The sequence below is a fragment of the Orcinus orca genome, chromosome 1, assembly GCF_937001465.1.
Source record: "Orcinus orca chromosome 1, mOrcOrc1.1, whole genome shotgun sequence".
NCBI classification, from domain to species: domain Eukaryota; kingdom Metazoa; phylum Chordata; class Mammalia; order Artiodactyla; family Delphinidae; genus Orcinus; species Orcinus orca.
In genome coordinates this window covers 6888204-6915656 of record NC_064559.1, presented here as the reverse complement: position 1 = coordinate 6915656, position 27453 = coordinate 6888204, and the positions used below count along the sequence as shown (strand labels likewise).

Sequence of the window (27453 nt, the reverse complement as noted above, 5' to 3'; positions counted from 1 at the left end):
AGGCAGAAAAGCCACATGATTAGGACAATTGATATAGAAAAAGCATTTGACAAAATTCAACACCCTTTCATGATAATATTCAGAAAACTAGGAACAGAAGGAAACTTCCTCAACATGATAAAGGCCTTATATGAAAAACCCACAGCTAATATCATTTTCAATGCTGAAAGAGAAAGCTTTTCCTGGAAGATCAGGAATAAGACAAAGATGCTCTCTTTTACCTCTTCTATTCAACATAGTATTGGATGTTCTAGCCAGAGGATTTGGGCAAGAAAAAAAAATAAAAGGCATACAAGTTGGAAAGGAAGAAGTAAAATCATCTCCGTTCACAGATGATATAATCTTATATGTAGAAAACCGTGAGTCTGCCAAAAAATCCAAAAAACAAACAAAACCTGATAGAGCTAATAAACACATTCAGCAAAGTTGCAGGATATAAAATCAACACACAAAAATCAGTCACATTTCAATACAATAAAAATTTCAATACAATAAAAACAAACAATCTGAAAAGGAGTTTTTAAAATTCCATTTGTAATATCACAAAAATATCAACCCCAAAAATACATAAGTTGGACGTCATCAAAATTAAAACTTACGTGAAATCAAAGGACACTACCAAGAGTGAAAAGACAACCCACAGAATGAGAGAAAACATTTGCAAAGCATATATCTGATAAGGAATTAATATCCAGAATATATAAGAACTCCTATAACTAAACAACAGAAAAATCAACCCAATTAAAAAATATGAAAACTTTGAATAGTCATTTCTCAAAAGAAGTTACACAAATGGCTTACTAGTACCTGAAAAAATGCTCAACATCACTAGTCATCAAATGCAAATCAGAACAAGGAGATAATACTTCATGCTCATTAGGATGTCTATTATAAAAACAGAAAATAACAAGTCTTGGTGAGGATGTGGAAAAACTGGAACTGTTGTGTATTGCTGATGGAAGTATAAAATGGTACAGCTAGGGACTTCCCTGGTGGCACAGTGGTTAAGAATCCGCCTGCCAATGCAGGGGACACAGGTTCGATCCCTGGTCCGGGAAGATCCCACATGCCGGAGCAACTAAGCCCGTGCACCACAACTACTGAGCCTACGCTCTAGAGCCCACAAGCCACAACTACTGAAGTCCACATGCCGCAACTACTGAAGCCCGCATGCCTAGAGCCTGTGCTCTGCAACAAGAGAAGCCACCACAGTGAGAAGCCTATGCACCACAACGAAGAGTAGCCCCCACTCTCCACAACTAGAGAAAGCCCGCGTGCAGCCAAAAAAGAAAAAAAAAGGTACAGTTGCTGTTGTGGAAGACAGTACAGTAGTTCCTCAAAAAATTAAAATCTAATTACCATACAACCCAGCAATTCCACTTCTGGGTATACATCCAAAAGAATTGAAAGCAGTGTCTCAGCAGGTATCTGTACACCAATGTTCATAGCAGCATTATCCACAGTAGCCCAAAGGTGTAAACAACCCAAATATCCATTGACAGATAGATGCATAAGTGAAATGTGGCATATATATACAAGTGGAATATCACTCAGTCTTGAAATGAAACTATGACATATGCTACAACATGGATGAACTTTGAAGATGTTATGCTACGTGATATAAGCCAGATCCAAAAGAACCAATACTGTATGATTCCAATGATATGAGGAACCCAGAATAGTCAACTCATAAAAACAGAAAGTAGAATGGTGGTTGCCAGGAGCTGGGAGGAATGGAGAGTTACTGTCAAATGGGTACAAAGTTTTTGCTTGGAATGATGAAAAGTTCTGGAAATGGAGAGTGGTGATAGTTGCACAGCACTCTGAATGTACTTAATGTCACTGAATTGTGCATTTTTAAATGGTTAGGATGGTTTTTAAAAAAATCCTAAAAACCAAAGTTAGAAAGAAAAAAGAAGCAACCATTCTAACGAAATTGTTCTAAAATTGATAGTGGTAATGGGTGCACATATCTGTGAATATATTAAAAACAACTGAATTGTATACTTCGAAAGCATGAACTGCATGGTATGTGAATTATATCTTAATAAAGCTGCTATTAAAAAAGATGGAAGGGATATTATAATTCTTACACTCACAGGGAAGATAATTATATAAGTAAAAACTTCTCTTATTCTAATAAATAATGTGTATATTTTTTTAAGTTACTAAAATATTAAAATATATATATATGCCAATTAATGCAACTTTTAACAATTTTGTGAAGGCAGCCCATTTTATTTCTTCCTTCACAATCTAAACTTTTATTTCCTCTTCTTGTATCATTCCATTAGCTAGCTGTCCGTCTATTTGGGCTGCTGTAACAAAGTATCACAGATTTGGTATTTTATAAATAACAGAAGCTTATTTCTCACAATTCTGGAGGCTGAAAGTCTGAAATCAGGGTGTCAGCATGGTTCAGTGAGGGCTCTCTTTCAGGGTGCAGACTTATCATTGTAGCTTCACACGGTGGAAGGTGCTAGGGAGCTCTGTGGGATCTTTTTTATAAGAGCACTAATCCCATACATGAGTGACCTAATCACTTGCCAAAGGCCCCAACTACTAATACTATCACCTTTGGGAGTTAGGATTTCAACATATGAATCTGGTGGGGGACACAAAAATTCAGACCATAGCACTAGCAGTTACAGTATCTTGTTGAAAAGGTATGGTGAGATGGGACATCCTTGCCTTGTTTCTGATCTTACTGGGAAAGCTTCAAGTTTCTCACCATTAAGTCTGATGTTAGCTGTAGATGTTCTTTATCAAGTGGAGGAAGTTCCCCTCTATTCCTAGTTTACTGAGAGTTTTTAACATGAATGGGTGTAGGATTTTGTCAAATGTTTTTTCTGCATCTATTAATATGAATGTGATTGTTCTTTTTTAGTCTGTTGATGTGATGAATTACATTAATTGACTTTTGAATGTTGAAGCGCCTTGCATACCTGGGATAAATCCCACTTGGTTGTGGTGTATAATTCTTTTTATATATTGTTGGATTTGATTTGTTAATATTTTGTTGAGGATTTTCCCATCTATGTCCATGAGAGATATTGGTCTGTAGTTTTCTTCCCTTATGATGTCTTTATCTGGTTTTGGTATTAGGGTAATGCTGACCTCATAGAATGAGTTGAGAAGTATTCCCTCTGTTTCTATTCTCTGAAAGAGATTATAGAGAAGTGGTATAATTTCTTCCTTAAATGTTTGGTAGAATTCACCAGTGAACCCATCTGGGCCTAGTGCTTTCTGTTTTGGGAGGTTATTAATTATTGATTCAATTTCTTTAATAGATATAGGCCAATTCAGATTGTCTACTTCTTCTTGTCTAAGAGACAAAAAGTAAAACGGTGGTTGCGGGGGCGGGGAGGATTACGGGAGGGATTGGGGGGTGGGCATTGGAGATGGGGAGATATTGTCTAATGGATAAAAGTTTCTGTTCGGTATGACGAAAAAGTTCTGGGGATGGCCAGTCATGATGGCTGCACAGCAATGTGAATGTACTTAATGTCACTGAACTGTATGTACACTTAAAAATGGCTGTGAAAAATTTCATGTTACATATATTTTTGCCACGATAAAAAAAATAATAGCATCATCTTCATAAGTTTGGTTAATGATTCCATTCATTAAAATGTGTAAAGAATTTAGATTAATGCCTGATCCATATTAAGGGCTATATATGTATTAGATACTAATTGTTGTGGTTGAATCTGGGCTTAAAGAAGTTTCTGCTTCAAAATATTGTATCACAGGATCAAGACTCTTCAAACTGATGAGGCTAACATGAATGAAGTCTTACAGAGGAAAACAATTTATTTAAAACCTTCAAATAGTCTATTATTTAAATAGATTAAAATAAGGCAAGGTTGGCTTTTTTTAATACAATTACTCTGACAGACTCCAACAGTCATATTGGTAGCTGACAATGCTACCTGAAAGAGTAAGCCCAGAGCCCAAGAAGAAAATAGCACCTATGGTATTTCAAAACAAGTAAGAAAAACAGATCTTAAATAGAGTAGACACCACAGTAAATAATACACTTCATTCTAATTTAAATGTCTTTTTGGTTATAAAATTAAAGGGCATACATATTTTAGAGACTAAAATGGGTTTAACAATTCTAATACTCCTTCTGAATACTATTATCCAAGGTTCCAGGTAGTTAAGCCAACCAACAAGCTGAAATGAAAGCATCACTTTCCCTTTCTTGCCCTTTTCTGACTAGTGATCTTTTTTTTTTAAGTATCCCTGACTTCTTTTATTTATTTAGATTCTTCATCTTGAAAATAAAAAAGCCAGACTACGTGTATTACTGCCAAAATATAAGATCTGGCCTCATCATAAAGGGCTAAAATACCATGGTAACAAGTCAGAAAGCTATTAAACTATTTTCATGTTAACAGCCTAATGGAAGCTTTAAAAAGTTTTACTGTTGTCAGAAAAAATATATTTAAACTTTTCAAATTAAATGAAAGTACAACAATGTGTCTTTGCAACAATGGATGTGAATGTTTGCCAAAAATATTTGGCAACTTACATTGTTCAAATCAGTATTTCAAAACAACAATGGAAATAATGTCTCTGATTTTAAAATATTTTATGGAAAAATAACTTTTATCAGGAAAAAATCTTTACGATTATTAGAATATAACAAATGAGGTACTTAAGGAAATGATTGTTTTAAGAAATAGATTTTTTTACCTATAAGTTTATTAAAATTAAATGTAATGTGATCAAGTGTGTTATCACGAATTTTTAAAAATATCTTGGTAATCAAAGTACTTCTCTCTAAAATTTGTGTATATGTAACATTATTGTAAGTTGGTACTAATTTAACTTAAGTTGGCCCATCATGTGTTCATTAGTTATTAACACACCAGATTAAGATTTTAGGCAAATTTTTGAGAAACTTCCATGAAGTGTTTGGCTGATGACATATTTAGGTCATTAGAGAAAAAAAAATCAATTAAAAACCTCAGAATGTAGAATGGAAAGAAAATTTAGAAGTCATGCAGCCCTTTCAACTAATGGGAAAATTCCCTCTGAAATGTGTTTATGTTGTCATGGATCAGGGTTTATTGCTCTCTACTGTCGACTAATCACTTATTTTTGGTTTTGTTTTTAAGAAGCATTGCATTGACCAAGGCTACCATTAATGAAAAATGTGTTTATGTAGGTCTTAAAAAAGAAACAAAAAAAAAGATCCATACACAGTCCTCCTTCATAAGGCACAAAGTCTCATTTAAACTTAACTCTTTATTAGTCATATCAATAGAAAAGTAAAGTCATAATTCATAAATGTGCTCTGGAAATAACAAATCTCTTGCTATGGAATATGTTTAAACTATAACTTTAACATATGTCAAAAAATGCTTGGGAATTCCCTGGCAGTCCAGTGGTTAGCACTTGGCACTTTCACTGTCGTGGCCCAGGTTTGATCCCTGGTTGAGAACTAAGATCCCCTGTGTGGCACAGCCAGGAAAAAAAAAAAAAAAAAAGCTTGGTTGATAATCCAAGTAATTCTGTCTATTTAATTCATGGTTACATCTAATTCAATATCATAAACGTTATCTCAAAAATTAAATAAAGCTAAAATATAATATGTAACTTTTCAGTGAGGTATATGCAATTTTGTGAAGCTTGGGGAAAATATTAGCAAGAATATATTTAATTTCACAGAAATGTCATGTTCAGCAGGTGTTCTAAAAAATGTTACTTTTTATAGAGTGCCCATTTAGCAAAATATGGAATGACCATATGTGGAAATAAGCAGTTTTACAAGACGGTCAGATGACGAAATAATATCAGAAATACTAGTTAACAAGAACATTTTTATAACAGAACAACTGTAATATATGTCAGAGTATCTTATGTATTTTTAAATATATTGTATACTGATGGAAGGTTTATCTATTTTGATAAAATAAGAAGCTTAGCAGTATTTTTAAGAGTGTCAACAAACAGGAATACTTTTTTCAATTGTTGTGTACCCTCCATTTCCCATGAATTCTTAATACTAATTAACTGTGCTTTTAAAAATCATATCCTTGCTCTTCCCACCATCTTTCCATGCCGCCATAATGGTGCGTATGAATGTCCTGACTGATGCTCTCAAGAGTATCGACAATGCCGAAAAGAGAGGCAAACAACAGGTTCTTATTAGGTCATGCTCCAAAGTCATCGTCAGGTTCCTAACTGTGATGATGAAGCACGGTTACATTGGCGAATTTGAAATCATCGATGATCACAGGGCTGGGAAAATTGTTGTGAACCTCACAGGCAGGCTAAGTGTGATCAGCCCCAGGTTTGATGTGCAACTCAAAGATCTAGAAAAATGGCAGAATAACCTGCTCCCATCCCGTCAGTTTGGTTTCAGTGTACTGACAACCTCAGCTGGCATCATGGACCATGAAGAAGCAAGACGAAAACACACAGGAGGGAAAATCCTTGGATTCTTTTTCTAGGGATGTAATACATACATGCAAATAAAATGCCTCAGAGAACAACAACAAAAAATCATATCCTTTATGTGAACTTTGGTCAATTATTTTTCTCTTCCTTAAAAAGTAATTCAAAGTAACAAGAAACAAAATTGTACTACAGTTTCAGAAAAGAAACTAAAAAGCATAAGGAAAAGTTCAAGTTTTTGCTCCTTTACTTCCTTATAATTGGATGTAACTAGAAGAGAGATTGCAAGGTGGGGACAAACTCGACATTATTAAGGGTCGTTTTTACTAAGACGTACTAAAGGAAGTTGGATTTTATTCTAAGGGCAATAGGTATCAAGTTAGGATTTATAAAGTACGGAGTATCAGACTAGATTTATAATCAAGGAAGATCACTCTTGCTGCTAGAAGGAAAACTCAACTGGAAGCAAATAAATGGTTAGAAGATTCACACAGTGATCCAGAGAATAGATGATGAATGTATCCTCACTGCACCCTATGTTTCCCCAAAACTTTGTAATTGTTTGACTGTTCCCCCCCGCCCCCGCCACCCCGGGACGCTGACCCCCATTAGACTGTAAATTCAGTAGAGTCAGAGGCTTCATCTGTTCTCATCACGTTTATAACCCCAGGCCATAGCACAAAGCAGACACATAGTGGATACTTAGTGCTCAATAAAAGTTGTTATATGAATGATTAGATGATTAAAAAAAAAGAATAACCACATAGATGCTAAAGTTAATGCAAATACCCAATAAGCGTTGCATTCTATAGCTCAGACAAGCTTCTAGCCTTTCTCTCCTAATCACCTGTGACTACAGATATACACCACCGTATTTAGCCACATTTGAGAACTTAAATACAGCGATTATATAATTCTTGAAAGAATGAAGAAGATGATGGGAAAGAAACAGTAGTTCAGATAATTTCAGATGGTGCTTCCAGAATAAGTTAGTTACTAACTGGAGGCTTAGAGTGAAAAGGGTAAAGGAGAGCCCATGTTTGTTTCATTCATTAGTTTATTCATTTACTCAATAAATATTGGTTGAACATCCCTTATATACTAGGCACTGTATTCATATTTATAAATAATGTAGTCCATACACTCTGGACGCACTACTCAGATCCCATCTTTGCCAAGGTAGTATGTAACCTTGCACAAGTTACTTAACCTCTCTGTACCCTAGTCCTCAATCTGTACAATGGAGCTAATGAGAGTTACCTATTCCATAGAGCCACCATGGGCATTAAATGCTTTATGTAAAGTGCTGGGCACATAGTAAGCACTCGAAAACATAAGCTATTTTTATTCTGTTACATTGGGAATTTGTAACTTGGGGATTGCCTTTACTTTGTATCCTAAAATGTGAAATATGGAACATTTTAGCTTCATTTGCAGGATGGGTATGGAGAATAGGTTTGAACAAATTTTATACATGTAGTATATATCAGATCCAAGGGTTTTATATACATGATTTTATCTAAAAGCTAGAGCTTTGGAATCAGAGAGAACTGGCTTGAATCCACAAGGTCATACTAGCTACAGCAAAGTACCAGATTTCCCTAAGGCTCAGTTTCCTCATATATAAAGTGGGGGCGATGGTGATGATCATGATGACGATGACGACAACTACCTTGCAACACTGCTGTGAGGATTAAAGGGAACAATGTATATAGAAACTCTGGCACATGAGAGTGCTTCGTAGGTGTGAGCTGCTATAATTATTTCCCACAAAAATCATCTGAATTAGGCATTAATATCCTTATGTAAACGATGATGTTACTGAGGCTTAAAAAAGTTAAATAAAGTGACTTGAGGACAAATATCTAGTAAATGAGAAATTAAAGATTCAAGCCTAAGTCTGTATGGCTTCAAAGATTCTATTCTTTTAGCTACATTACTCTTCTTCTCATTGCTTTTAAAAACTTGCTTAGGTTACAAATAAATATTATCATATACAAGAGTTGGCATTTAAGATTGCTATATCTGTAATTCTGCATAATAGGAACCTTTGAATCTTTGAAATTTTTTATGTGTAAGTTTTATAATGCTTGTAAGAGGTGTAAAAAAAAGACAACAAATTGTATAATTTTACATTAATATATGGCACAATGAAATAGGACGTAGGGGTCCTAAGTTTTTGTTTCCAACTGAAGATAACTGTTCCAACTGTGACCAGTTTTATAGCCTATTTTTTTAACACCTTTATTGGAGTATAATCGCTTTACAATGGTGTGTTAGTTTCTGCTTTATAACAAAGTGAATCAGCTATACATATACATATATCCCCATATCCCCTTCCTCTTGCGTCTCCTTCCCACCCTCCCTATCCCACCCCTCTAGGTGGTCACAAAGCACCAAGCTGATCTCCCTGTGCTATGTGGCTGCTTCTCACTATCTATTTTACATCTGGTAGTATATATAAGTCCATACCACTCTCTCACTTCCTCTCAGCTTACCCTTCCCCCTCCCCATGTCCTCAAGTCCATTCTCTATGTCTGTGTCTATACTTCTGTCCTGCCCCTACATTCTTCAGAACCTTTTTTATTTTTTTAGATTCCATATATATGTGTTAGCATATGGTATTTGTTTTTCTCTTTCTGACTTACTTCACTCTGTATGACAAACTCTCGGTCCATCCATCTCACTACAAATAACTCAATTACGTTTCCTTTTATTGCTGAGTAACATTCCATTGTATATATGTGGCACATCTTCGTTACCCATTCATCTGTCCATGGAAACTTAGGCTGCTTCCATGTCCTGGCTGTTTTAAGTAGGGCTGCAATGAACATTGTGGTACATGACTCTTTTGGTTTTCTCAGGATATATGCCCAGTAGTGGGATTGCTGGGTCGTATGGTAGTTTTAGCTTCAGTTTTTTAGGAACCTCCATACTGTTCTCCATAGTGGCTGTATCAATTTACATTACCAACAACAGTGCAAGAGGGTTTCCTTTTCTCCACACCCTCTCTAGGTTTATTGTTTTAGATTTTTTGATGATGACCATACTGACTGGTGTGACACCTCACTGTAGTTTTGATTTGCATTTCTCTAATGATTACTGATGTTGAGGATCCTTTCATGTGTTTGTTGGCAATATGTATATCTTCTTTTGAAAATGTCTATTTAGGTCTTCTGCCCATTTTTGGATTGGGTTGTTTGTTTTTTTGATATTGAGCTGCATGAGCTGCTTGTAAATTTTGCAGATTAATCCTTTGTCAGTTGCTTCATTTGCAAATATTTTCTCCCATTCTGAGGGTTGTCTTTTGGTCTTGTTTATGGTTTCCTTTGCTGTGCAAAAGCTTGTAAGTTTCATTAGGTCCCATTTGTTTGTTTTTGTTTCCATTTCTCTAGGAGGTGGGTCAAAAAGGATCTTGCTGTGATTATGTCATAGAGTGTTCTTCCTATGTTTTCCTCTAGGAGTTTTATAGTGTCTGGCCTTACATTTAGGTCTTTAATCCATTTTGAGTTTATTTTTGTGTATGGTGTTAGGGAGTGTTGTAATTTCATTCTTCTACATGCAGCTGTCCAGTTTTCCCGGCACCACTTAATGAAGAGGCTGTCTTTTCTCCGTTGTATATTCTTGCCACCTTTATCAAAGATAAGGTGACCCTATGTGCATGGGTTGATCTCTGGGCTTTCTATCCTGTTCCACTGATCAATATTTCTGCTTTTATGCCGGTACCTCACTGCCTTGATTACTGTAGCTCTGTAGTATAGTCTGAAGTCTGGGAGCCTGATTCCTCCAGCTCCATTTTTTATCTCAAGACTGCTTTGACTATTCTGGGTCTTTTGTGTTTCCATACAAATTGTGAAATTTTTTGTTCTAGTTCTGTGAAAAATGCCATTGGTAGTTTCATAGGGATTGCATTTAATCTGTAGATTGCTTTCGGTAGTATAGTCATTTTCACAATGTTAATTCTTCCAATCCAAGAACATGGTATATCTCTCCATCTGTTTGTACCATCTTTAATTTCTTTCATCAGTGTCTTATAGTTTTCTGCATACAGGTCTTTTGTCTCCTTAGGTAGGTTTATTCCTAGGTATTTTATTCTTTTTGTTGCAATGGTAAGTGGAAGTGTTTCCTTAATTTCTCTTTCAGATTTTTCATCATTTTTGTATAGGAATGCAAGACATTTCTGTGCATTAATTTTGTTCCTGCTACTTTATCAAATTCATTGATTAGCTCTGGTGGTTTTCTGGTAGCATCTTTAGGAATCTCTATGTATAGTATCATGTCATCTGCAAACAGTGACAGCTTTACTTCTTTTCCGATTTGGATTCATTTTATTACTTTTTCTTCTCTGATTGCTGTGGCTAAAATTTCCAAAACTATGTTGAATAACAGTGGTGAGAGTGGGCAACCTTGTCTTGTTTCTGATCTTAGAGGAAATGGTTTCAGTTTTTCACCACTGAGAATGAAGTTGGCTGTGGGTTTGTCATATATGGTCTTTATTATGTTGAGGTAAGTTTCTTCTATGCCTACTTTCTGAAGGATTTTTTATCATAAATGGCTGTTGAATTTTGTTGAAAGCTTTTTCTGCATCTGTTGAGATGATCATACGGTTTTTCTCCTTCAATTTGTTAATATGGTTTATCACATTGATTCGTTTGAGTATACTGAAGAATCCTTGCATTCCTGGGATAAACCCCACTTGATTATAGTGTATGATCCTTTTAATATGCTGTTGGATTCTGTTTGCTAGTATTTTGTTGAGGATTTTTGCATTTATGTTCATCAGTGATATTGGCCTGTAGTCTTCTTTCTTTATGACATCTTTGTCTGGTTTTGATATCATGATGATGGTGGCCTTGCAGAATGAGTTTGGGAGTGTTCCTCCCTCTGCTATATTTTGGAAGAGTTTGAGAAGGACAGGTGTTAGCTCTTCTCTAAATGTTTGATAGAATTTGCCTGTGAAGCCATCTGGTCCTGGGCTTTTGTTTGTTGGAAGATTTTTAAGCACAGTCTCAATTTCAGTGCTTGTGATTGGTCTGTTCATATTTTCTATTTCTTCCTGGTTCAGTCTTGAAAGGTTGTGCTTTTCTAAGAATTTGTCCATTTCTTCCAGATTGTCCATTTTATTGGCATATAGTTGCTTGTAGTATTCTCTAATGATCCTTTCTTTTATGCAGTGTCAGTTGTTACTTCTCCTTTTTCATTTCTAATTCTGTTGATTCGAGTCTTCTTCCTTTTTTTCTTGATGAGTTTGCCTAATGGTTTATCAATTTTGTTTATCCTCTCAAAGAACCAGCTTTTAGTATTACTGATCTTTGCTATCGTTTCCTTCATTTCTATTTCATTTATTTCTGATCTGATCTTTATGATTTCTTTCCTTCTGCTAATTTTGTTTTTTGTTTGTTCTTCTTTCTCTAATTGCTTTAGGTGTAAGGTTAGGTTGTTTATTTGAGATGTTTCTTGTTTCTTGAGGTAGGAGTATATTGTTATAGACTTCCCTCTTAGAACTGCTTTTGCTGCATCCCATAGGTTTTGGGTCATCATGTTTTCACTGTCATTTGATTCTATGTATTTTTTGTTTTCCTCTTTGATTTCTTCAGTGATCTCTTGGTTATTAAGTAGTATATTAAGTAGTATATTGCCATGGAGGCATATAGCCTCCATGTGTTTGTATTTTTTACAGATTTTTTCCTGTAATTGATATCTAGTCTCATAGCATTGTGGTCAGAAAAGATACTTGATATGATATCAATTTTCTTAAACTTACCAAGGCTTCATTTGTGACCCAAGATATGATCTATCCTGGAGAATGTTCCATGGGCACTTGAGAATAAAGTGTATTCTGTCGTTTTTGGATGGAATGTCCTATAAATATCAATTAAGTCCATCTTGTTTAATGTATCATTTAAAGCTTGTGTTTCCTTATTTATTTTCATTTTGGATTATCTGTCCATTGGTGAAAGCAAGATGTTAAAGTCACCTACTATGATTGTGTTACTGTCGATTTCCCCTTTTATGGTTGTTAGCATTTGCCTTATGTATTCAGGTGCTCCTATGTTGGGTGCATAAATATTTACAATTGTTATATCTTCTTCTTCGATTGATCCCTTGATCATTATGTAGTGTCCTTCTTCGTCTCCTGTAACAGTCTTTATTTTAAAGTCTATTTTGTCTGATATGAGAATTGCTACCCCAGCTTTCTTTTGATTTCCATTTGCATGGAATATCTTTTTCCATCCCCTCACTTTCAGTTGGTATGTGTGCCTAGGTCTGAAGTGGGTCTCCTGTAGATAGCATATATACAGGTCTTGTTTTTGTATCCATTCAGGCAGTCGCTGTCTTTGGGTGGGAGCATTTAATCCATTTACATTTAAGGTAATTATCAATATGTATGTTCCTATTACCATTTTCTTAATTGTTTTGGGTTTGTTATTGTAGATCTTTTCCTTCTCTTGTGTTTCCTGCCTAGAGAATTTCCTTTAGCATTTGTTGTAAAGCTGGTTTTGTGGTGCTGAATTCTCTTAGCTTTTGCTTGTCTGTAAAAGTTTTAATTTCTCTGTCGAATCTGAATGAGATCCTAGCTGGGTAGAGTAATCTTGGTTGTAGGTTTTTCCCTTTCATCACTTTAAATATGTCCTGCCACTCCTTTCTGGCTTGCAGAGTTTCTGCTGAACGATCAGCTGCTAACCTTATGGGGATTCCCTTGTATGTTATTTGTTGTTTTTCCCTTGCTGCTTTTAATATTTTTTCTTCATGTTTAAGTTTTGATAGTTTGATTAATATGTGTTTTGGCTTGTTTCTCCTTGGATTTATCCTGTATGGGACTCTGCACTTTCTGGACTTGATTAACTATTTCCTTTCCCATATTAGGGAAGTTTTCAACCATAATCTCTTCAAATATTTTCTCAGTCCCTTTCTTTTTCTTTTCTTCTTCTGGGACCAGTATAATTCGAATGTTGGTGCATTTAATGTTGTCCCAGAAGTTTCTAAGACTGTCCTCAATTCTTTTCATTATTTTTTTCTTTATTCTGCTCTGAGGTTATTTCTACTATTTATCTTCCAGATCACTTATCCATTCTTCTACCTCATTTATTCTGCTATTGATTCCTTCTAGAGAATGTTTAATTTCATTTATTGTGTTGTTCATCATTGTTTGTTTGCTCTTTAGTTCTTCTAGGTCCTTGTTAAACATTTCTTGTATTTTCTCCATTCTATTTCCAAGATTTTGGATCATCTTCACTGTCATTACTCTGAATTCTGCTTCAGGTAGACTGCCTATTTCCTCTTCATTGTTTGGTCTGGTGGATTTTTACCTTGCTCCTTCATCTGCTGTGTGTTTCTCTGTCTTCTCATTTTGCTTAACTTACTGTGTTTGGGGTCTCCTTTACACAGGCTGCAGGTTCATAGTTCCCTTTGTTTTTGGTGTCTGCCCCCAGGAGCTAAGGTTGGTTTTTGTGGGTTGTGTAGGCTTCCTGGTGGAGGGGACTAGTTCCTGTGTTCTGATGGATGAGGCTGGATCTTGTCTTTCTGGTGGGCAGGACTACATCCAGTGGTGTGCTTTGGGGTGTCTGTGACTTTATTATGATTTTAGGCAGCCTCTCTGCTAATGGGTGGGGTTGTGTTCCTGTCTTGCTAGTTGTTTGGCATAGGATGTCCAGCACTGTAGCTTGCTGGTCGTTGAGTGGAGTTGGGTCTTAGCGTTGAGATGGAGATCTCTGGGAAAGGTTTCGCCATTTGATATTATGTGGAGCCAAGAGGTCTCTGGTGGACCAGTGTCCTGAACTTGGCTCTCTCACCTCAGAGGCACAGGCCTGACACCTGGCCTGAACACCAAGACCCTGTCAGCCACACGGCTCAGAAGACAAGGGAGAAAGGAAGCAAGGGAGGGAGGGAGGGAGGGAGGGAGAAAATAAAATAAAATAAAGTTATTAAAATAAATTTTTTTTAAGTATTAATAATAGAAAAATTAAAAAAAAGAAAGAAGACAGCAACCAAACCAAAAAACAAATCCACCAATGATAACAAGCACTAAAAACTATACTTAAGGGCTTCTCTGGTGGTGCAGTGGTTGAGAGTCCACCTGCTGATGCAGGGGACACGGGTTCATGCCCCAGTCTGGGAAGAACCCACATGCCGCGGAGTGGCTGGGCCTGTGAGCTATGGCCGCTGAGCCTGCGCGTCTGGAGCCTGTGCTCCATAATGGGAGAGACCACAACAGTGAGAGGCCCGTGTACCAAAAAAAAAAAACAAAAAAAACTATACTTAAAAAAACCAAAAAAACAGTCAGAACCCTAAGACAAATGGTAAAAGCAAAGCTATACAGACAAAATCACACAAAGAAGCATACACATACACACTCACAAAAAGAGAAAAAGGAAAAAAAAAAAAAAAATATATATATATATATATATAAAAAAGGAAGAGAGCAACCAAATCAATAAATCTGACCATGATAATAAACTCTAAATACTAAACTAAGATAAACATAAAACCAGGAACCAATTACATGCAGAAAGCAAACCCCAAGTCTACAGTTGCTCCCAAAGTCCACCGTCTCAATTTGGGATGATTCATTGTCTATTCAGGTATTCCACAGTTGCAGGGTACATCAAGTTGACTGTGGAGATTTAATCTGCTGCTCCTGAGGCTGTTGGGAGAGATCTCCCTTTCTCTTCTTTGTTTGCACAGCTCCTGGGGTTCAGCATTGGATTTGGCCCCGCCTCTGCTTGTAGGTCATCTGAGGGTGTCTGTTCCCGCCCAGACAGGACGGGGTTAAAGGAGCAGCTGATTAGGGGGCTCTGGTTCACTCCGGCCGCGGGGGAGGGAGGGGTACAGAAAGTGGGGCAAGTCTGCGGCGGCAGAGGCCAGCGTTACGTTGCAACAGCCTGAGGCACACCATGTGTTCTCCCGGCGAAGTTGTCCCTGGATCACAGGACCCTGGCAGTGGCAGGCTGCACAGGTTCCCAGGAGGGGAGGTGTGGATAGTGACGTGTGCTTGCACAAAGGCTTCTTGGTGGCTGCAGCAGCAGCCCTAGCATTTCATGCCCATCTCTGATGTCCGCGCTGATAGCCGCAGCTCGCGCCCGTCTCTGGAGCTCGTTTAGGCGGTGCTTTGAATCCCCTCTCATCTCGCACCCCGAAATAATGGTCTCCTGCCTCTTAGGCAGTTCCAGACTTTTTCCCGGACTCCCTCCTGGCTAGCTGTGGTGCACTAGCCCCCCTTCAGGCTGTGTTCACACAGCCAACCCCAGTCCCTTCCCTGGGATCTGACCTCCGAAGCTCAAGCCTCAGCACCCAGCCCCCACCCACCCCAGCGGGTGAGCAGACTAGCCTCTCGGACTGGTGAGTGCTGGTCAGCACCGATCCTCTATGCAGGAATCTCTCCACTTTGCCCTCTGCACCCCTGTTGCTGCACTCTCCTCCATCGCTCCGAAGCTCCTGCCGTCTGCCACCCGCAGTCTCTGCCCGCAAAGGGGCTTCCTAGTGTGTGGAAACTTTTCCTCCATAGCTCCCTCCCAGAGGTGCAGGTCCCATCCCTATTCTTTTGTCTCTGTTTTTTCTTTTGCCCTACCCAGGTAAATGGGGAGTTTCTTGCCTTTTGGTTGGTCTGAGGTCTTCTGCCAGCATTCAGTAGGTGTTCTGTAGGAGTTGTTCCACATGTAGATGTATTTCTGATGTATTTGTGGGGAGGAAGGTGATCTCCACGTCTTACTCTTCTGTCATCTTGAAGGTCTCCTCCCTCTCTACTCATTTAGATCCCTTTCTTAGATCCCAGGTATTTTTTTCAAATCAAATCTGAGAAAGGATCACACTTCCAAATAACATTCAATGAATACTGAATGAAAGATGACCTTGGAGAAGACATAGGGTAATGGGGTGAAAGCTGGATTGTTAAGGGTGAGGCAGTAAATGGAGAAAATGAGAAGTGGTATTTCTTAAACTGATTGAAAGCTGGCATTAAGTATAGCTGTTTCTTTTACAATTTTAGCAAGGATAAAGAGGAAACACACACAACTGAAAGGTTGGCAGGACTAAGAGAAGAAAATATTTAGAGATTTGAGAATGCTTGTGGGCAAAAAAGGAAGAAACCAGTAAAGACAGAAATCTGAACATATAGGTTCTTATTGCCTGCAATCTCGTACGTTCAACTTCATCCTTCATATGGTTAAAGTGGTGGTGTGCATAATTTGCATATCTGATTACAACACTTCCAGCTTAAGACCCTTCAGAATCTCCCCATCGCCTACAAGATAAAGTCAAAGATCCTTAGCAATACATAGGAAAATCTGTCTGATCTAGTGAGCTATTCCTGTCTTGCTCTTAACGTCATATGCAGTGATTCTCAAGGGTGAGAAAACCAGTACCACGCCAATTATATGAGAACATACACCTAAAAGCTTACTGCAAATATGTAGCTATAAGCTCTGGCCTGGAAATTCTGATTCAGTATCCTGGGTAGGGCCAGGATATTTTTACAAAGTACCTGAAGGGATTCTGACGAGCAGCCAAGTTTGGTTAATATAACATGGTAATTATAAAGGACATCAGACTCTGCATCCAGAAAGACCCCAAAACAAAGCCTTGCTCTACTCTTTATTGGCTAAATGCCCTTGGGTAACTTATTTAGTGTCCCTAAGGACAGAAGATATTTTTCTTATCTAAAATGGAAGTAGGGACTTCCTGGTGGCGCACTGATTAAGAAGCTGCCTGCCAATGCAGGGGACACGGGTTTGAACCCTGGTCTGGAAAGATCCCACATGCCGCGGAGCAACTAAGCCTATGCGCCACAACTACTTAAGCCAGTGTGCCTAGAGCCCGTGCTCTGCAACAAGAGAAGCCACCGCAGTAAGAAGCCTGCGCACTGCAACAAAGAGTAGCTCCCTCCTGCTGCAACTAGAGGAAGCCCACATGCAGCAACAAAGACCCAACGCAGCAACAAAGACCCAACGCAGCCATAAATAAATAAATAAAATTTTATTTTAAAAATAAAAATAAAATGGAAGTAATACTCTATCCACAGAATACTGTAAATACTTAGAATATGTATATAAGCATATGCTAAGTATGCATGTAATAAATGTTAACTGTTAATAATTCTGTTTAACACCTAAGTGCTCAAACCATCCACTTACTCCCCATTTCCTACCTTTGTTCATACTCCTCTCTCTGCCTGGTACTCTCCCCTCATTTTCTTTTCTGCTGACTTCTAGACCTTTAATATGCTGCTCCTGCAATCTCCTCCACCAAGCCTCTATGACACACCCCAAATCTTCCTTCCTTCATTCTCTATGTTGAGCCAAGAACACATCCTCAGTGATTCCATGGCATCCTGTACTTACTTCCTTCTCTTCATTCATTGAGTCCTACTATGTACTAGATGCTGAAGACACAGTGTAGAACAAAACAAACATGCTCATACTCTAATAGAAAATTAGTAGTAAACAAACTACACAAACAATTGTGATTAAATCATTGCACTGCAATCAACTGTTTGTGCCTGTATTTCCCCCACTAAATACTAAGTCTTTCAAAGTTATATCAAATTCATCTTTATATCTTCTGGCATTCAACAATGTCTGGTATAAAAGAGGTATTAATAAATAATCTTAACTAAAGGGGAGGAAGGCTTAATTAATGAAGGAAGGTCCTGGAGTACCTCATTCATGATGAGATCATGAATACAAATGAGAAAATTAGCCTTGAACAAGAGCAGGAACAGCTCTTCTATTAGGATAACTAAAGGAAGGTGGGAAAGGAGAGTGCTGATGAAAGTGTGTTTATAGGTAGAGGCAACAAGTTAAGAGAGTTCAGGTCTGATGGCTACCATTTTTTAAATACAAGCAAGATCATCTACTGAGAATAAAGAGGCTGAAGTTGGATCAGATGGCTTAAATGCAGACTTCCCTAATCCCCAAGCCAGTATTAGGCTAAAGCAGACGTTGTGGATGCTGCCATCTTCTCCTTTTCCTCCTCCTCCTTCCCCTTCCCCCTTCTCCATCTTTTTTTCTCCCTTCTTCCTCTCCATTTCCTCTTCTTCATTTTTTTTCACACCCGGAATGCAAAAATTCTTCCTGCTTGGAGAGAATCCCTTTGTATATAGTATTAGCAGAATACAATGTTCTCTCTCTCACTAAGTATGTCAAAAAGGATAGATCTTCCCTCTCCTAGTCTTCTGGTGACAAAGGAACAGGCACGTGATCTAGGCTCAGCCAATCAGATGTTCTTGTGCAGGATTTTTGAATCTTAAGGAAGTAATACAAAAATGCAGAGATAATTTTTAAATTGTTTATGGGAATGGCAGAAGCAATAACAGCAAGAATTTAGTACCAGTGGTCCGGGGCAGTGGCACATTAACCAGATTGTCCTCACAGCATGACTTTAGCTGTGGTATAGGCTCCTTGGTCCTTGCCCTTTTGTCCAAGCTGGTTTCCCAGCTTTCCTGTTGATTTTGTGAACTCTTTACTATCTTCTAATAAATTCCTTTTCTACTTACATTAGCCAGAATCAGTTTTGTTTGATTAATAAACTGAGAGGAGGGAAGGGGAGAGAAGAATCAAGAAAACTAGAGGTCTTGATAAGATTCAACAGCAGGTATTTTATATGTAAGGAAGCAGAACACCACTGGAAATCTAGGAGATTGTAGCTGGCCAATATAATGAAACAGTAAAGATTTCAAAGTGTCTCACAGGGTTTAGCCATGAAAATAGGGTGTTGAAAAGGGCAGAAGGTCACTGAAGTTGAAAATAACAAGAAATTATGAAACTAGTGTGTTAGATGAATGAACCTTGGCACAGAAGTTATCCAGAATGATGGTAGAATTTGGAATGGAGAGAAAACTGATAAAGAGTGCCAAAGGCTTTGATCAACAAAGAGTAAACTAGAGGGAAATTGATAAATGACAGTGGCAAAGAAAGAAGATGAATAAGGTGGAACAAATTTCAAAGGAAGAAGAATTTTTATACAACAATAAATGAGAATAATTGGAACTGGAAGTGGGCTGATTCAACTTACTACTTGAAGACAAAAAGACACAGGGGAATGAACAGCCCTTACTCAAGATGGCCCCAAAAGAAGTGGTATTCCAGAAAAAAAAAAAAGCCAGGGTTAATTTAAATAAGAGATGTGAAAGATGTTTATTTACTTTAGAATAAGTCTGAGGCTCCAAAAAGCCTGCTGTATAGCATAGGGAGCTCAGCTTGGTGCTCTGTGATGACCTAGATGGGTGGGATGGAGGGGGGTGAGAGGGAGGTCCAAATGGGAGGGAATGTATTTATCCATATAGCTGATTCACTTCACTGTACAGCAGAAACTGATACAACACTGTGGAACAACTATACTCCAATAAAAAATAATAATAAAAGTAAAAAGGCAGAAAAAAAAGGAATAAGTCTGAGGCTTCAAAGGACTCCATGGAACGTGGTGAGAAGAAGTCAGAAGGATAAGGTCAGAGCTATATAGAGAAGGCAATACAAAAAAGGATAATTGATCAGAGATGTCCACATATGAAACAAAAGTCAAATATCAACTGCTGAACATAAGTATACTGAAGAAAATTCATATTTAAATACAAAGACAATAATCCTATGGGCTATTTATGTACTCTTTTATCTAAAGCCTAGGCTCCCAAGTTTTTTTCCCAAACTTAGGTTCAAAATCTATGTTCTCTATTGAGTTCTTGAACAACTTACTTGATCTCTTTAAGCTTTAATAGGGGGTAGCCGTTCCTTTCAGGACTGTAAATACCAAATGAACATGTGGCTATCTAACACAGTGCTTAGAACCTGTAGGCACTAATAAACACTCACTACACTATGAAATTCTTAAAGGTAGGAACATGGTAAACAACCTCCAGATGGCTCCCAATGATTCCTGCCTCCTGATTTTCACTCATATGTATAGTCCCCTTTCACATTATACCAGCGTTGATTGTGTAACCAATAGAACATGGCAGAAATAACAGTATGTCACTTCCATTATTAGGCTTTTATTGTAGTCTCTCTCTCCCTCCCTCTCTCTCTCTCTCTCTTTCTCTTTTTTCTCTCTCTTTCTCTCCCACTCTCCCTCTCCCTCTCTCCCTCCCTCCCACTCTCCCCTCCACCCCTGAAGATAAGAAATGGCTTCTGGGCAAAGATCAAATGTGGAGCACTGCCAGGAAAACACAGTCTAAACATAAAACAAACTATGTGGCTGTAAAATCCTTTGTTAAGACCTCAGAATGATCAAATATTTGACCTCAGGGCACCATTCGAACTAGCAAAACAACCTCTAAAGAGCCTGAGGGTGTCACAGACCCTTTCAATCAATCAACAGTGTTTCGAAAGAAGCTTAATGTCTCTCAGCAGAAGCTCAAGGTAAAAAATGGCTTATCTCTGGGCTTCCCTGGTGGCGCAGTGGTTAAGAATCTGCCTGCCAATACAGGGGACACGGGTTCGATCCCTGGTCTGGGAAGATCCCACATGCTACAGAGCAACTAAGTCCGTGTGCCACAGTTACTGAGCCTGCGCTCTAGAGTCCGCGAGCCACAATTACTGAAGCCTGCATGCCACAACTACTGAAGCCCATGAGCCTAGAGCCCATGCTCCGCAACAAGAGAAGCCACAGCAATGAGAAGCCTGTGCACTGCAATGAAGAGTAGCCCCTGCTCACCACAACTAGAGAAAGCCCGCACACAGCAACGAAGAGCCAACACAGCCATAAATAAATAAATAAATAAATGGCTTATCTCAAATTTGTGTATGTGGCTTTTATCTAATGGAAAATAAGATTCACAGGCGGCCCATGAATATTTTAAGAGAATTATATTTGCAGAAACACCTCCATCTTGGAATGAAAGGGGATAAAGATATTACAAAATGAAAAAAGTCTTTAACTCCCAAAAATTCTATTGACAGAAAACAGGTTTAGAAAACTGACTAGCTGAAAACATTTACCATCTCTCATAAAATTAAAGATGACAAGAGAATATAACCAAGAGCCCAGAGGGCTGAGCTAAAAGCCACCTAGAATCATTTCTGGTCAATAGGGCCAGGTCCTAATCAAGAACCTTCCAAAATTTTCCCTGCTGGATTTTATGGACCAGTAACTCCTATGTGCCTTCTATTTTCACCTTTTTTAAAGAGAATTGTCTATGGAGGTTATCCTTTACCCATTCCACCATTTCATGTCAGGTGGTAAGCGGCAAATAACTTGTTTCTTTAGTTCATAAGTCTACGGATGGACAGAAATTATACTTGAAGAGCTGTACTGTAGAACCTCATCCATACCTGGGCTTGATTTAGATATGACATTTTGGACTTTTACCTAATGCTGTAATGGGATGAGGCTTTGGTGGGTCTTGGAAGAGGGTAAAAATATTCTATATGCGGGAAGAATGTGAATCATTGGGGACCAGAGGGAAGACTATGGCAGTTTCCAAGATGGTTCCCAATTATCCCCGCGTTTTGGCAGTCACACCATTGTGTATCTGTCTCCACCATTATTCCAGTGATGTCACCAATAGAATATGGCAAAAATAATGGTACGTCATTTCAGAGGTTAGGTTATACAAGCTATTGTGGCTTCTGTCTTGATCTGTCTTTCTATCTGTCTCTTGGATGACTCACTCTGAGGGATGGCAGATGCCAGGTTATAAGGACACTCAGATGGCCTAAGAAGACTCTCATGCATCAAGAAACTGAGGCCTCTGGCCAACAACCAGTAAGGAACTGAGGCCTCCTGCCAAAAGCCATGTAAGTGAGCCCCAGATCTGTGAGACACTCTGAGCCAGAACCCCCCAGTAAAGCTACATCTGGAAATTGTGTGAGTTGTTTTAAGCTGGTAGTATGGGGAAATAATTGGTTGCACAGCAGTAATTAACTAATACTGGGACTATGTTGAATTCATTCCTTTATTTCTGTAATCCTAGTTGCTTCACAAATTTTGCTAAATCTGATTAGTTTTACTTTCCCTTCCCTCTCGCATCTGGGTTTGTCATTATCTAAATTTTATAAAGAATTTAACGTTTGAAAAATTATCTTGGAAGTAGTGTTAAAAATTTTTACTCACTAAACATATACTAAATTGTGCTCCACTGCTGCTGTGGTCTGCATTTTAAGGAAAATATGGTCCAACTTAGCTTTAAAATGAGCTGGATAGGTTTCTATCTTTTCATAGCTTGCTATTTTATTGTAAACAGCTTTTACAAATTTTAAGGAAAGGTTTTCCTTGATGAAAAACTTTTCAAACCTAAAAACAGTGTGCAATCACAGGCATATCTATAAAAAGATGTCTATCAACTGCACCTTATGGTTTAGAAGAAAGCTAATTGCAGTTTTCAGTTCCCATCAGCTATTCCTATCTCTGTTTTTTGGTGTGGTTTAAAACACACAGTCACAAAATGTAAAACGCCTTCTATAAAATTCAGCTGATTTTTTTCTTGAATTAATCGGTCAATTTTAACAGCTTTCTTTACTTTCTGCACTATGAAAACCAGAGTGACCAAAAAAACATAGTTTCCTTATGGATACTCATTTCCTGATTTTAAATAAATGTCAAGATGTTTATTTACATGATTTTCTAAAAATTTGGAGCATTAATATAAAAGTTTAAAATAGCACGTAACAGCATAAGCCCTGCCTATTAGTAACTATATATTTGATCAAACAGGCCCTGCCTCCTACTAGCCTATTTCTTTATCTATAAAGTGAGAAAAATACCTCATAGAGTGGTAATGAATATTAAGTATAATAATGTATATAAAGAGATAAGTATTGAAGTTGGCTCACAGTAAACAAGTTCTCAATAATGTACCCAGAATAATAATCAGGAAGACTAATACCAAACAGAAAAATGTCCACTAAATTTATTTTATTAACTAAACAAGAAAAAACTAACCCAAAATGGGCAAAAATGGGCATTTTCATCTCTCTCTCTCTTCCTCTCTCTCTCTCTACATATACATATGTACATATATATGAGAAGATGCTCAATACCATGTGTCATCAGAGAGTTAAAAATTATAACAATGACAGTACTGCCATTTTAACAGTATTAATTCTTCCAATCCAAGAGCATGGGATATCTTTCCATTTCTTTGAATGCTCTTTTATTTTCTTTATTAATGTTTTATAGTTCTCAGCATATAAGTCTTTCACCTTCTGAGTCAGGTTAATTCCTAGGTGTTTTTTTTTTTTTGGTGCAATTTTAAAAGGTATTGTTGTTTTACATTCTTTTTCTAATACTTCATTGTTAGTGTAAAGGAATGCAACAGATTTCTGAATGTTAATCTTGTATGCTGCTACTTTGCTGAATTCATTTAGATCTAGTAGTTTTTCTGTGGAGTCCTTAGGGAACGTAAGTTGGAACAGTCACTATGGAAAACAGCACGGAGGTTCCTCAGAAAACTAAAATAGAATTACCATATGATCCAGCAATCCCATTCCTGGGAATATACCAGGACAAAACTATAATTCAAAAGGATACATGCACCCTTATGTTCATAGCAGCACTGTTCACAACAGCCAAAGCATGGAAACAATCTAAATGTCCATTGAAAGACGACTGGATAAAAAAGATGTGGTACATATATACAATGGAATACTACTCAGCCATAAAAAAGAATGAAATAATGCCACTTGCAGCAGCATGGATACAACTAGAGATTATCATGCTAAGTGAAGTAAGTCAGAAACAGAAAGACAAATGCCACGTTATCACTTATATGTAGAATCTAAAATATGGTAAAAATGAACCTATCTACAAAACAGAAACAGACTCACATAGAGAACAGACTTGTAGTTGCCAAAGGGGAGGGGGGGAAGGGAGGGGGTGGACTGGGAGTTTGGGGTTGGTAGATGCAAACTATTACATTTAGAATGGATAAACAACAAGGTCCTAATGTATAGCACAAGGAACTATATTCAATATCCTGTGATAAGGCATAAATGGAAAATATTAAAAAAAGAATGTCTCTATGAGTATAACTGAGTCACTTTGCTGTATAGCAGAGATTGGCACAACATTTTATTTTATTGAAGTAAATCAATTCTACTTCAATAAAAATAAATAAATAAATAATAGAAAAAAATTAAAACAATGAGAATCTGCTTCAAGATGGCGGGGGACTAAGATGTGGAGATCACCTTCCTCCCCACAAATACATCAGAAATACATCTACATGTGGGACAACTCCTACAGAACACCTACTGAGAGCTGGCAGAAGACCTCAGACCTCCCAAAAGGCAAGAAAATACCCATGTACCAGGGTAGGGCAAAAGAAAAAAGAAAAAACAGGGACAAAAGAATAGGGACAGGACCTGAACCTCTGGGAGGGAGTCCTGTGTGCAAGCGCAGGTCACCACCCACACCCTGCCGGGAGCCTGCGCAGCACACCACTGCCAGGGTCACGTGATCCAAGGGCAACTTCCCTGGGAGAACACACAGCGCACCTCAGGCTGTTGCAATGTCATGCTGGTCTCTGTTGCCCCAGGATTTCCCTGCATTCCAATTATGACTATGTTACCCCTCCCTCTCCCCAGCCTGAGTGAGCAAGACGGCCCTAATCAGATGCTGCTTTAACCCTCTCCTGTTTGGGCGGGGAACAAACACCTCAGGGTGGCCTACACACAAAGGTAGGGCCAAAACCAAAGCTGAACCCCAGGAGCTGTGCAAACAAAGAAGAGAAAGGGAAATTTCTCCATGCAGCCTCAGGAGCAGTGGATTAAATTCCCACAATCAACATGATAAACCCTGCATTTGTGGAATACCTGAATAGACAACGAATGTTCCAAAAATTGAAGCAGTGTACTTTGGGAGCAACTGTAGACTTTGGGTTTGCTTTCTGTGCCTGATTTGGTTTTGGTTTTATGTTTACCTTAGTTTAGTTTTCAGTGCTTGTTATCACTGGTGGATTTGGTTTGGTTGCTCTATTCCTTTTTTTTTTTTAATTTTCTTTTCCTTTTTTCTCTTTTTGTGAGTGAGTATGTGTATGTTTCTTTCTGTGATTCTGTCTGTCTAGGTTTGCTTTTACCATTTGTCCTAGGGTTCTGTCTGTTCACTTTTTAAAATTTTCCTTCCTTTTCTTTCGATCCATGTGGCTGGGAGGGTGTTGGTCCTCTGGCTGAAGGTCGGCCCTGAGCCTCCAAGGTGGGAGAGCTGATTCAAGGACATTGGACTACCAGAGACCTCCTGGACCCACGTAATATCAATCAGCGAGAGCTCTTCCAGAGATTTCCATCTCAACACTAAGACCCAGCTCTACCCAATGCCCAGCAAGCTCCAGTGCTGGATGCCCTATGCCAAACAACTACCAAGACAGGAAACCAGCCCCACCCAATAGCACAGAGGCTGCCTAAAGTTATACTAAGTTCATAGACTCCCCAAAATACACCACCACACATGGCCCTGCCCAGCAGAAGGACAAGATCCAGCCCCATGCACCAGAGCACAGGCACCAGTCCTCTCCACCAGGAAGCCTACACAAATCACTGAACCAACCTCACCCACTGCAGGCAGACACCAAAAATATCGGGACCTGAAAACCTGCAGCCTGCAAAAAGGAGACAGGAGGTTAAACACAAACACAGTAAGTTAAGAAAAATGAGAAGACAGAGAAATATGTAGCAGATGATGGAGCAAGGTGAAAACCCAGGAGACCAAACAAATGAAGAGAAAATAGGCAGTCTACCTAAAAAAGAATTCAGAGTAATGATAGTAAAGAAGATCCAAAATCTCGGAAACGGGATGGAGAAAATACAAGAAACATTTAACAAGAACCTAGAAGAACTAAAGAGCAAACAAACAATGATGAACAGCACAATAAATGAAATTAAAAATACTCTCAAAGGAATCAATAGCAGAATAACTGAGGCAGAAGAATGGATAAGTGACTGGAAGATAAAATAGTGGAAATAGCTACCACAGAGCAGGATAAAGAAAAAAGAATGAAAAGTATCGAGGACAGTCTCAGAGACTTCTGGGACAACATTAAACACAACAACATTCGAATTATAGGGGTCCCAGAAGAAGAGAAAAAGAAAGGGTCTGAGAAAATATTTGAAGAGATTATAGTTGAAAACTTCCCTAATATGGGAAAGGAAATAGTCAAATCCAGGAAGCACAGAGAGTCCCATACAGGATAAATCCAAGGAGAAACATGGCAAGACACATATTAATCAAACTATCAAAAATTAAATATAAAGAAAAAATATTAAAAGCAGCAAGGGAAAAGCAACAAATAATATACAAGGGAATCTCCATAATGTTAACAGCTGCTCTTTCAGCAGAAACTCTGCAAGCCAGAAGGGAGTGGCAGGACATATTTATAGTGATGAAAGGCAAAAATCTACAACCAAGATTACTCTACCCAGCAAGGATCTCATTCAGATTCGAAGGAGAAAATAAAACCTTTACAGACAAACAAAGTTAAGAGAATTCAGCACCACCAAACCAGCTTTACAACAAATGCTAAAGGATCTTCTCTAGGCAGGAAACACAAGAAAAGGAAAAGATCTACAATAACAAACCCAAAACAATTAAGAATATGGTACTAGGACCATACATATCAATAATTACCTTAAATATAAATGGATTAAATGTTCCAACCAAAAGACACAGACTGGCTGAATGGATACAAAAACAGGACCCATATATATGCTGTCTACAAGACACCCACTTCATACCTAGGGACACATACAGCCTGAAAGTGAGAGGATGAAAAAAGTTATTCAATGCAAATGGAAATCAAAAGAAAGCTAGAGGGCTTCCCTGGTGGCGCAGTGGTTAAGAATCCACCTACAAATGCAGGGGACACGGGTTCGAGCCCTGGGCCGGGATGATCCCACATGCCGCAGAGCAACTAAGCTCGTGAGCCACAACTACTGAGCCTGCGCTCTAGAGCCCATGTGCCACAACTACTGAGCCAGTGCGCCTAGAGCCCGTGCTCCACAACAAGAGAAGCCACTGCAATGAGAAGCCTAAGCACTGCAACGAAGAGCAGCCCCCGCTAGCTGCAACTAGAAAAAGCCCCCACGCAGCAACAAAGAACCAAGGCAGCCGAAATAAATAAATAAA

The 27453-nt window shown here is 38.3% G+C and overlaps 2 protein-coding genes across 2 annotated transcripts in view; one reads left to right on the top strand and one right to left on the bottom strand.

Annotated features, from left to right (window-relative positions):
• Positions 1-27453, bottom strand: part of EFCAB2 (EF-hand calcium binding domain 2) — a 146504-nt gene that overhangs the window by 86100 nt on the left and 32951 nt on the right. The gene's annotated exons all lie outside the window — the stretch shown is intronic.
• LOC101269853 (40S ribosomal protein S15a-like) lies at positions 6053-6500 on the top strand. Its single transcript, XM_033414423.2, has one exon. It carries the CDS (start codon positions 6081-6083, stop codon positions 6462-6464), a length of 384 nt encoding a protein of 127 aa, XP_033270314.2. The 5' UTR covers positions 6053-6080; the 3' UTR covers positions 6465-6500.

Coding starts and splice junctions, on each gene's coding strand:
- LOC101269853 (XM_033414423.2), top strand. CDS start 6,081: ATGGTGCGTATGAATGTCCTGACTGATGCTCTCAAGAGTATCGACAAT.